Below are 12,202 nucleotides of genomic sequence, written 5' to 3'. Positions count from 1 at the left end.
GTTGCTTACGGGATGTTTTTTGAAACATTTTCAGTAAACGCTAGAGACTGTAGTGTGTGAGAATCCCAGGAGATCAGCAGCTACATAAATACTCAAATCAAGCCTGCCTGGCACCAACAATCATTTCATGGTGCAGATTACCGAGACCATATTTTTATTTCCCATTCTAGTGTTTGATGTGAACATTAACTAAAGCTCCTGTCCTATATTGGCATGGTCTTATGCTGCTGCCACATGATTGGCTGATTACTGTAGATAATTGTATGGATTAGCTGGCGTATAGGCAGTCCTAATAATTTGGTCATTGAGTACGTACACACTTGAGATTTTTATTTTGCTGATATAAGTAAGAGAGTCACTGGTTATAGTTATACATGCAAAGACTCACTAAGCGCTGAGTATGCTTTAAAATCCCATACCGCACCAGTAATTGATAATCTTATAACGACAAATAGAATTTATTCAGAGGTGACTAAACACGTTCAAGCTTGTAGAAGTGGTGTGGGGTTCTTTTTTCGCCTAATTTATACCTTTGAATAACAGCCAGTCGTGACTCATAATTGGAGTGGAGAAGGAGAGTACAGTAGCCTCATTACTGCACATGCAAGCGTATCTCCTGGAAAGAAAGGTATTACAAGTTATTTTACAAATAATGTTATCCTGGCAGTTTCCCATGCAAGGCAGGAATCTTCCGTGGCCACAATGCCAGAGATGTTTTTACCAGATGTAGTGCTGCAAAGCTTCTGTTGTTTCTGTGTTACTGCTTAAAATTGTAGAGAGCAGGTACATCTACAGTGTAAAACGGCTGTTTTGAGTTTTTCAGTAATCAGGATCTCTCCCGAAAAGCAGAACTAATATGAAATAGATTTTTAAATTTTATTTTAATATAGTGGTCATTTATTTTTTACATTATCTTTTAGTACAGCTGACGTGTTTTTCTCTGACAAGTTTGTGTAAAACGTAACACTATAGTCCACTCAATGCGTATGATTAGTGAATGGAATGTGTGGCAAATCACTGAGACGCTTTAGTAACTATTTTGGCAACACTTGCCTGCTGTTAATAACAAGATGTGATGATGTCTTACCCTCAGCATCCATTTATTAACACCTTTCAGCTCTCTGTATTTTATGATAATTGTCAACACTTGGCAGATTTTAATTTTATATGTTCTGAATTTTAATCTGTATTTCCTAGCATGTTGTTCTTTTTTCCTTTTCTAACACACTACATGAATGTAAAGCTGCTTTGCATAAGTACTACATAAATGTGCAACTTTGAAAAATATTTTTTCTTCACAGCCATTAAAACTGTTTTTTTTTTTTTATTTATATAATACAGTAGTTGTTCTGATTAAGCAATACAAAGATGTCAAAAGGGCGAACAGGCTTCAAAATGCACAAAAAGCTTGACTAGGTCTTCACTGGTCAGTCTTTGGGAAAGAAGCCTCACCCCAGGCAGCCTGGCCCCAAATTCTGAAAGCAGGCTTTGAGGCCTGCACAGGCCCAGAATGGGGCTGAAGCTTTTCAAACTACTTTAAATACATAAAAATGCCCTTCAAGGGAGAGGAAACCAAAAAAAACACCTGGCTTTAAGGACAAAGAAAACTGTTCATTAAGTTCAAAGAGTTTATTCAGTAAGCAAAAGAAGAACAAAATAAGGGCAAAGATAAAAAAAAAAAGAGTAAAATAGAGCAAATTAATTCCGCCTGCAAGGAAATCCAAATCTGAAAAAAAAACTAAATCTAAAATGACAAAATTACATGAAAAATAACAATTCTTAAAAAGAAATTAAAAAAAAAAGTATATATTATTAAGTGAGGGAACAAACGCACGTCTTTTAAACATTAATTTATATTTGACGACCGTCTCAAAACTTTAAATTGTATATGTTCTCATCTTCTCTTAGGCAATTTTAGAATCAGGCCCTTTTCTTTGAATGTTGTGACTTGTAGGTCTTTAACAAAATCATATTTTTGTTCATTGTCTTGCTGAATTTGTGGGTTGTCAACACTAACTCAACTAGCTGACATGTTGTTTGCAACCTCGAGTTTCCCGATGAGGAAAAAGCAACTTTACACAAATAAAAATCACAGAAAAAGCAATTTGAAAAAGCCAAACTGAAAAAATGTTACAGCAAGATTGTAATATGCCTTCAAAACCATAAGTCGGAGTGTATATCTTTAGAGGGATGCGCCTCCCGAAAAATTAGAAAAAGTCTGGTTGAAATGTCTAACCAACATTTTTCTTTATTTATTTCCTTTTTTTAAATGAATTTCCCGAGCAGTGTAGCAAAAATGGTAAGCAGTGGCCAGAGCTAGATCACGGGTGACAATAAAACCAAAGTCAAACATTGCTACCAGTGATGCTCCGCATAAGTGAAGTACGTGCAAGTCTGAGAAATTGCTTTAAGATTTTTTTTTAGTAAGCCAACACACACAGATTTATCTTCACACTTCATTAACACTAGCCTGTTCGCAGGTTTTGGCGTGCAAAGCAACACTCTGTTAGTGCTGCATCCTGGTAAGACATACTCTATGCAAGGAGTGAAACTACACATTTTTTTTTCCCTTTCAAGCTTCTTGTCTGAAGAGTCTTACTGTTATGGACTCCAGGGGGGCACCAGGTAGCTCCGAACACCAGACGCAGTTCCAAGTTAAAACAAAACCAAGATAACTTATTTTATAACAATACCTCGAACAGGCTTTTAGGTCAATCCATATAATTTAAATAACTCAAACGTCTTTCTGACTCCTTCTACTTCCACACTGACTGGCGTCCTCTTCCTCCAGACTCTGACTCCCCTAAGTGAGGTGAGGTGCCTCCTTTTATGTTAGACCTGATACTACTTCCAATGTCACAACATATCTCATCCTGGGTCCCGTAGAAGCTCCCAAAAGTAGGGAGAGCACCCACTGCACCTCGACAGGGATGCCCTCCCGAACTACAGGTCCCATGTAACCCTGCAGGAGTCCAAATTGGGACCATACCAGAGCGGCACTGCCACCTTTCACCCAGGGGCGGGTAAACTGTCATCAGCAACCATCCTCCCCCAGTCCGTCCATTATATTATTGCCCTGGCTGGGATAGGAACCTAGTGCCATCCTTGCCAGATTGCACCTCTACTTATGCATTCCATCCACAATGGCCTTCCGGCTGGGTAAGGTATTGTTAGTCATCCAGGACGAGATGCCTGTCCACCATTGTAGCATCTACACTGTATAAACAGAAAATATGCCCAGTCCCAATAGCGTTAGTGAATGAAAAAATAAGTCAAATCATTATAGAAAGAGCAGAGTACAGCAGGTTACCAGTGGAAGCGACTGGCGTCCTCTTCCTTCAGACTCTGACTCACCTAAGTGAGGTGAGATGGCTCCTTTTATGTTAGACCTGAAACTACTTCCAATGTCACAACATAACTCATCCCGGGTTCTGCAGAAGTTCCCCAAAGTAGGGAGACCTTCCCCTGGGCAGCACCCACCGGGACCTCGACAGGGTTGCCCTTCTGAACTGCAGGTCCCATGTCACCCTGCAGGAGTCTAATTTGGGACCATACGAGAGCTGCACTGCCACCTTTCACCCTGGAGTGGGTAAACTGTCATCAGCAACCAGCCATCCACAGTCCGTCCATTATGTGATCACCCTGACCGGGATAGGAACCTAGTGTCATCCTTGCCAGGTTGCACCTCCATTTAATGCTTTACATCCACAATGGCCTTCAGGCTGGGTGAGGTATTGTTAATCGTCCAGGACAAGATGCCTGTCCATCATTGTCGCGTCTACACTTTATAACCAGCAAATATGCCCAGTCCAGTCAAAGTGCAGTCAAATCATTATAGAAAGAGCAGACAGAGTGCAGCAAGTTACCAGTGAAAGCCTACACTTGCTCTCTTGTGTCTTTTAACAATCATACACTATAATGTTCACTTGTGGCACCCACCCATGGACAACTTCCATAGCCCACCACTTAATTGATTTAAAAAGTGAACCACAAAAATTGTGTGTGGTTAAGATGCCTTAATTATGGATGGGTGGATAGGTAGGTAGGTAGGTAGACTGTTATTTGTCCCCAGGGGAGAGATAAATAGCAGTATAAATACGGGGGAATATTGTCTTTGTACTGAATTCATTCAGCAGCTCTCATTAAACTTGTACCCATTTTATTATCGACGATTACTTTTTATGTTTATTCCTAACCTCTAAAGTTTACTTTAGGAGAAATAAAACCTTTATCTTTGTCCTTCCTTCTCCAGTCTCGATTACAGTTGGCATTGTGTGGTTCCAGATGCCATTCATTAGAAATGTGTTGGTTGTTTCTGATTTCATGTTTTTTCTCCCTCTATTATAAGAAATTTACTGTAAAGCAGAAGACTTGCTAGCCTTGTGAGACCCCTTTTTAAGATTTAACAGGCTTCTGTCGTATTGGGAAGCACAGGTTTTAGCCAACTAGATAGACAAACAAAATAATATGATAGTATTTAAACCAGGGGTGTCCAACTCCGGTCCTGGTTGGCCGCAGTACTGGCTGCAGGTTTTCATTCTAACCCTTTTTCCTAATCAGTGACCCGTTTTTACTGCTAATTAACTCCTTTTCCCTTCATTTTCATAGCCCTGTTTTTAAGGATTCAGTCCTCTAAATTGATCCTTTTCTTCATTAAATGGCAGCCAAACAGAAATGAGACGTGAGAGGAGCTGACAGATGACCAGCTAAACTGGAACGTCAAACTCCAGCTAATTTCACTCCAACCAGTTTCTTAATGAGAAGCCCATTCTTGCTGTTAATTAAAGCCGTTATTGAATATCGCAACTTGTTGCTGCTCTCGTTCTGCCACAGCAGACTATTGATTTTCTGTTTTTTCTAAGGCCACCGTCGAGATGTTTGGGTGACCTGAGCAGACCAACATGACCGAGACCTTCACCTTTCTTTATTTTCAGGTTAGCTGGTCATGTGGCGGCTTGTTTTGTGTCTCCTTTTTGTTTGGCAGCTCATTAAAGAAAAAGAAACAACTAAGGGGTCTGAGTCACGTCAACTTAAAACCAAACTAAAACAAGTTAATGAACTGTAAAAACTGCTCACTAATGAAGAAGATGGTTAGAATGAAAACCTGCAGCCACTGCGGCCCACCAGGACACCCCGATTTAAAGCTTTTAAATTGCATTGCTGCTTTAATTTGCATTATACTGAGACATAACTACATTTACATCCCAGTAACCATTAAAGAAGGTGCAGTGGTTATCACTGATAATAATTCATGGAGGCAGCACTCTGGGGTGAAATCCCTCATCCCGTCAGAATCTGCATGCAGTTTGGTCATTTCTTATGTCTGTGTGGTTATCCCCAGCCCAGGAAAACAAAAATCAAAGACACGCATGTTAGTTTAATAGCACTAAACTGTTGTCTCAAACCGGGGGTGTTGCCTGCTGTCAAAGAGCCAAAATAAATCCACTGTGATAAACTTCCAGGGGGTTTGGGTGGAATCTTTTTTTTTTTTGTATATAAATTTTAGCCTAAGTACAGACGTGGACAAATGTGTTGGTCTCCTTAAAGCTTACTGAAAAAGTGCAGTATGCCACCTGAAAAGTGATGAGATGAAAAGCCATTGTCCCCTTGTGTATCTGCATGCCTTGGAGATGTCATCAAGTCAATCGAACCAAGTGTGGAATGAGATCATGTGTTGCTTATTCTGCACAGATATTCTAAAATGGCCTGAACACACTTGTTGGGACCACACGTCTCCAGTTGTGCACTAAGTCATTCAGACGATTTAAATGGAGAAAAGTCGTTGCTCTGCTGTTTGGTGTCATTTTTGTGTCCCACACTGAGCATGGACCAGAGAAATAAAGGAGAGAGTTGTCTGAGAAGATCAGAAAGAAAAATGAAGCATCTTAAAGGCAAAGGCTTGGAGAACATCTCCAAACAGTTTGATGACAACACTTGCAAATACTATTACATTTAAAGTCCATGGGACTGAAGCCTACCCCCATGGACATGGCCGCAGATGTAAAATCGACCCCAGAATGGGCAGAAGGATAGTGAGAATGGTAGACAAAAGCCAAGGACATCTTCCAAAGAGATCCAAGCTGAACTCCAAGGTCACGGTCCATCAGTGTGTGATCGCACCATCCGTCGCTTTTTGAATGGCAGTGGGCTCAATGGAAGAAGACCCAGGATGACACCACTATTGAAAACCCGACTAGAATTTGTTCAAATGCATATTGGCAACCCACAGTGCTTCTGGGAGAATGTTCTTTAAACAGCTTTTTGGCGAGTCATATCAGCTCTGTTTCCACAGATGAACAATGAAGCTTTCAAAGAAATGACCATCATAGCTACTGTGAAACACGGAAGAAGCTCAGTTAGGTTTTGGGGCTTGTTTGCTGCGTCTGACACGAGGTTCATTGAGTCTGTGCAGAGAACATTGAAACCTCAAGACTAGCAAGACATTATGCGTCAAAACGTGCTGCCCAATGTCAGAAAGCTCCGTCTCAGTTCATGGACATTCCAACAGGATAATGAGCCAAAACACACAACGAAAAGCAGTCAGGAATGGCTAAGGACAAAACATTGGACTACTCTGAAGTGGACTTCTATGAGCCCAGATTTGAATCGTGTCTAATATCTATGAAGAGGACTGAGACATGTAGTTTGGAGAAGACTGATGCAGCAGGAGCAGTTTGTGCAGGACGAGTGGGCCGAACTACCTGTGGACAGGAGCAGAAGTCTCACTGAGGGCTGCAGGAGTTGCCTCTTTGCAGTGATTGTGGTGCAATACAATATTAGGTGAAGGGTCCCATCATGTCTGTCATTTGAAATAGTCTCCGGAATCAAAACTCTAAAGCAAAGTCTGATTTTTGTTAAATACGCAATCAACAACGATGGGTGCCAGAGACTTTTGTCAGCTTCGTGTTATTTCAGAGATAATTGTAGGTTCTTCATCTTTCGTGGAGGGGTACCAACAAATTTGTCCACGTCTGTAAGTTAGTTGTGGGACCTTTGAATTTACAATACCTTACTTAAGTAATCTGGAATTATTCTTTCTTTTTTCTTGTCCTTTCCTAAACAATTATTATCCTTAAAAATGATCAAAATTAGGAGATTAACACAAACATTCCAGTAATTCCTGTTGTCATACCGGTATGAATCCCCAGAGTGGTGAAGTGCAGGGTAACCCTCATAACACCCAGACAGGGGGGCACAGGACACACTTACCTACACATCCATACTTGCTGATTTGTGAATAATCTTAACGTGTGTCCAGAGGAGAACCCCACCCAAAAAAAAAAAAATGACCTGAACAAGGGGCTGGGGTGGGCTTGGGACCCTGAAATGTGAAAAAAAAAACTGGCATATGAAACGCAAACTCTCATTTCTGTGTTTGATCACCTTTTCCACTTTTCCTTGCTCTCCTTCTTTTACCAGCCATGGATCAGCCATGCTGCAAGGCGCTGTACGACTTTGAGCCCGAGAATGATGGCGAATTGGGCTTCAAGGAGGGTGACATAATCACGCTGACCAATCAGATTGATGACAACTGGTATGAAGGCATGCTGCATGGCCAGTCGGGCTTCTTCCCCTTGAACTATGTGGAGGTCCTGGTTCCCCTTCCCCACTAGATACTGGAGGACTTTAAATGCAGTTTTCAGAGAACGACTTGAAGAACACTACGTTAACTCTCGATTCATGTCTCTCTCTCTCTCTCTCTCTCTCTCTCTTTTTTTTTATTCCCCCTCCCTCCTTTCCTCCCTCACCCCCGACACCATCACTACAACCCCAACAGACCCCTCTGTAACCTTTTCAGCATCGTCACACTAAAATCCCCTGAGTGGCAGCTTCTTCTGCCTTAAACAGGGTGGGTTAAATTACATCCTGTGAACTGGTGGGCACTGGGGTCACTTAACATTCCAACACATTGCAGAGGAAGGTTAACAGTATTAAATATCTCGTTTGCACACTTGCAGGAGCCATGAGAGCCGTGAGAGCCGTGGTCCTGCATACATACACTAAAGGGACCAAACTAACAACTGAAAACTTTTTTTTTTTTTTCCCTTTAACTAGTGGAATTAGAAGTGGTCTTTAGAATTATGGCACCACATTCACGGAGATAATTGTGATATTGAAGCTGGAAAGGGGTGCTGAAGTTCCAGTGCACGATGGTGCCTGGCGTTTCTTAATTGGGGGTAAGTTTTGCTAAGCCACATCTTGGCCCCCTTTTTTGCTTTTACTAATGCTGCTGTCACTCAAGGAAGAAAAAAAAATAAAATTCCAAAAATAAGCACAGTTTTCAAAACACTAAAGAATATTTACTGCATGTTTTTTGGGAGAGTGGAACACTCCATGGTAAAAAGGAATGTGCTCGTGGCTTTAACTTCCATGTTTCCTCAGCCTTGGGGGACACAAGGGATGGCAGAAGGGAGACATGGCAGGTTTTAAGCTACGAAGAGACAATCTGCTTTTTTTTTTTTTTTTTTACTTTTTACTTTTCTTTTCCCCCCCTTTACTTCCTCCACAACACCACCCCCATCCTAAACTCGTGAAGCATTTTTATTTTTTAGGAAGTGCTATTTGTATTGTCAGGTACCGTGAGGAAACCTACTGCTTCCCTTTTTGTCACTGACCCTGTGCAACCCTAAACTGATGCGTTTATTAATTCCATAAACTGAAGCGGGCCATACGGGCACAGTGCAGAGGGCAGGCCCTACTTCCCCATTTGCTCAATGTAGTAACGCTTTTGTTTTTGTGGTAACTCGTCTACCAGGTGCTGGCTTGCTTTCCTTCATACACCTCATGGCTTCCACAGGTTAACTGCAGGCAGTTCCTGACCTACTCAGAAGCCCGCGACTTGGCCCAATGATTTCTTCGCCTTTTCAGCTCTACCGAGTATTGTAAGCCCATCTAGCCCACCGATCGTTCGAGAGTTTTCTAAATGCGCCGTCCCATCCAGTCATCCCCAACTCCACAGTGTATTGGCGATTTCAGCGCCTTGTGTACTGGAAAATGCAAAAAAAAAAAAAAAGGTAAAAATCAGTGAATTGTATAAGAGTCTATCTTTTGATATTACAAGTCCGTTATCATGATGCTTATTCAATTGAAAGTTTATTTTCATTTTGTTACAGAATAATCCTGCATGTAGAAATATACCGCCCCCCCCACCTCCTCCATTATGGTATTAAAATAGCCATGAACTAATTAAGAGTCCAGGCAGTCAAGGGGGGTTTGTCCTCTTCTGTTTTGGATTGTTTTATATTAAAAAAAAAAAAAAGAAGAAGAAGAAGTGTAGCCTTGTTTTGTTATGATTTATTTTGTATTTTTTTTTGTCTGTTTTCTTGTTGTCAAACTTTTGAATAAAATGTTTGCAAATAATGAGATGTGCTGATGTGCTTTCACCTGTCAGGAAATTCTACTTTCACTTGTCCCACCTCTGAAGGCCTTGTGGGAGGAAGAGCCACGTCAGACCAGTGTTCAGGCCTGGCCAGTACTGGGGTGGGAGACCAAACTGGGAATACCTTGGGTTGGTGTTGGTCTGTGTGCAGTGACAGGGGACACGGTGCTGTAAATATGGTGCCATCCTTTGGGGTCCTGACTCTTTGTGCTCATAAAAGATCCCTGGACATCCTTGGTAAAGAGTAGGGTGTATCCTGATATCCTGGCTAAATCGCCCGCCGTGGCCTAATCAGCCCCCTGTCCCAAACTGGCTATCACTCTCGCCACCTGCATATTAGTGATGGTTCAAGTGGCTCCCCATTCACTATGTAAAGTGCTTTGAGTAGTGAGACAAGTGCTATTTAATTGTAAACCGTTTATTATAGTAATAATAATAATCATATTTGGATGGGCTGTGCTTTTGTATACAGCTAATGACTTCCATCGTGAAAGACGATTGCATCACAAACACAGGCCTGGGCTGGAGTCGCCAGTGAGACCATTTAATGCAGGAGCCACTAGCGCTGGATACACCTAAAGATCCTGGCACATTACAAGACTTTCCCAACAATTTTCAGTCGCAGACTTTGATTATAATCAGACAAACGAGAGGATACCTGTCAGTCCATCTGCTGCTCATTTGTTTAGCGCATAGCCACACCACTCCAGTATCTCATCCAGATAACCCTTAAAGCTCATCAAGGTTTCTGTTTCAACTCCATGACTTGGTAGTTTGCTCCAAATTCCCACAACTCTTTCCATAAAGAACTGTGTTCCCTTAATTTACACTGGTTTGTGCGATTCACAGTTAACGCCGAAAAGAATTCTGCTGGAGATAACATAGTCTTAGCGAGTCGGGGCCGGTTGTGACCACCATTCGTATAGTTTGACGCACCAGTCAGACATTAATTAGCCTGACCAGTCTGGGACTCACCCGCAAGTAAACCCGATGTCACATTGAGAGACTTCTAGTCGTGGGGTATGTCGCACTTGCTGACCACAGCTGCTGATCCTGTCACTGTGCCAGTGTTACATCCATCCATCCATCCATCCATCATCCAACCCGCTATATCCTAACTACAGGGTCACGGGGATCTGCTGGAGCCAATCCCAGCCAGCACAGGGCACAAGGCAGGAAACAAACCCCGGGCAGGGTGCCAGCCCACCACAGGCCAGTCTTACAGTTGTGTTCAAAATGATAGCAGTGTGTTTTAAAAAAAAAAGAAAAAGTGGATACAGCTCAGAATTCTTATAATAGCTTTTATTTCTGTCCACACAAATGCATTGGGAACGCTGCACATTGTATTCCAAATCAAAACATGAAGAAAAATCGACCAAATTTACAGAAAGTGGGAAAAAAGGGAATATTAGGCTATTCAAAAAAAAAAAATAGAAGTGTGGAGAATAAATAAAGGCTGCATGTTCTTTCTGTTTTTCCAGGTGCTCTAATTGTTTAATTAATCCATTGTTTGCTCCGTCCTGGCTATGACGTTAATCTTCATCCAGCCCAACATGTAGGCCCTCCAATCTGCAGGGAAAAACCTGGGGGTTGGTGGCAGAATTGGCACTCCAGCCACCATTAAAAACCTCACACTGGTTCCATTCCACCTGAACCAGTGTGGTGCTGAGGTGCCACCTGTTGCATGGCTGCACTTGGGTCCTAATCTGGGATCCTGAGTTGATTTGTCATGTGGTGGTGCGGCAATGCGCTGTATCGGCGTGTGCCCCTCACCTCTCTCTCTAATTAGTGGCTCTGATGCTGCAGTAGTTGCCGCCTTTCACGATTCACTGTCGTTTGCCTGGGTGTCTTCTCTGCTCGATTTTAATTGTCATTAATAAGATACAATGACCTGCGGTGGGCTGGCGCCCTGCCCGGGGTTTGTTTCCTGCCTTGTGCCCTGTGCTGGCTGGGATTGGCTCCAGCAGACCCCCGTGACCCTGTAGTTAGGACATAGCGGGTTGACTAATGGAGGGATGGATGGAGGATACAACGAAAGGGGGCAAGCTATAATGAAAGCAACAAAAGTGAGTTAAGCATTTAAATCTATAGCAAAAATGGAAGTCTTTCTAAATGTATTATAATAAATGTCAAAATCATGCCTTTGTGCTTTCTTAATGTAGAATAAGACAGAAAAAAAAAAATACCAGCTAATTCATTGAGATCAGCATTGTCACCGATTATGAATCTGGTTGAAGCACAAACCTGAAGCCGCAGTGGGCCCCCAGGACCGACTTTGAGAACCCCTGAGATAGACGAGCCTCTCTTCTGTTTGTGAGGTCCAAAGACCCCCACGTTCCTTATTCCTCATTGCTGTCTTCTATGCATTGTACTTCTGGACGAGCCATTCATTGGTTGTCCGCTCTCATGCACTCCGAGCCCACCACTACGACTAAAGATAAAAATCAGGAGTGGTGTCTCCTCGGCCTTCTCGTATACTCAGATATGGGGATGGATATTTGAGGAGGAAACCACAAGACAAGGATTGGATTTTTATATGATGTACATTAAAGAACCATCAACAACAAATCAAATTAATAATATATTGAACAATTATTATAAAAGTAAAGTTGAATAAACTCTGCAGCTGCGGATAGCGGAAATGGCCCAAAAGGTGATAGAAATCTACGTTTTGTACCCAATACTTGTATGCAAAATTTGGTTGACCAGTGAAAGTGAACTCAAGTCCTCATCGTGTTTACACACACAGACGCAATTCCAAACACCTTCAGCTACAACAGGCAGCGCGTTATTGGCTGTCAGAACAAAAGGTCAGCTTGCAAT

The 12,202-nt window shown here is 42.1% G+C and overlaps 1 protein-coding gene across 3 annotated transcripts in view; it reads left to right on the top strand.

Annotated features, from left to right (window-relative positions):
• The window catches only part of sh3gl1b (SH3-domain GRB2-like 1b), a 101,331-nt gene extending 93,288 nt beyond the window's left edge, over positions 1-8,043 (top strand). For all 3 annotated transcript variants that reach the window (XM_039766977.1, XM_039766976.1, XM_039766975.1), the window contains one exon: positions 7,420-8,043. In XM_039766977.1, the coding sequence (XP_039622911.1) occupies positions 7,420-7,613 (194 nt within the window). In that variant the 3' untranslated portion in view covers positions 7,614-8,043. The remainder of the gene's footprint in view (positions 1-7,419) is intronic.
• Positions 8,044-12,202: the final 4,159 nt, after the last annotated feature.

The sequence above is a fragment of the Polypterus senegalus genome, chromosome 10 (genome assembly GCF_016835505.1).
Source record: "Polypterus senegalus isolate Bchr_013 chromosome 10, ASM1683550v1, whole genome shotgun sequence".
NCBI lineage: Eukaryota > Metazoa > Chordata > Cladistia > Polypteriformes > Polypteridae > Polypterus > Polypterus senegalus.
Note: the sequence above shows the minus strand (reverse complement) of the source record. Positions and strands in the feature narration are given on the sequence as shown.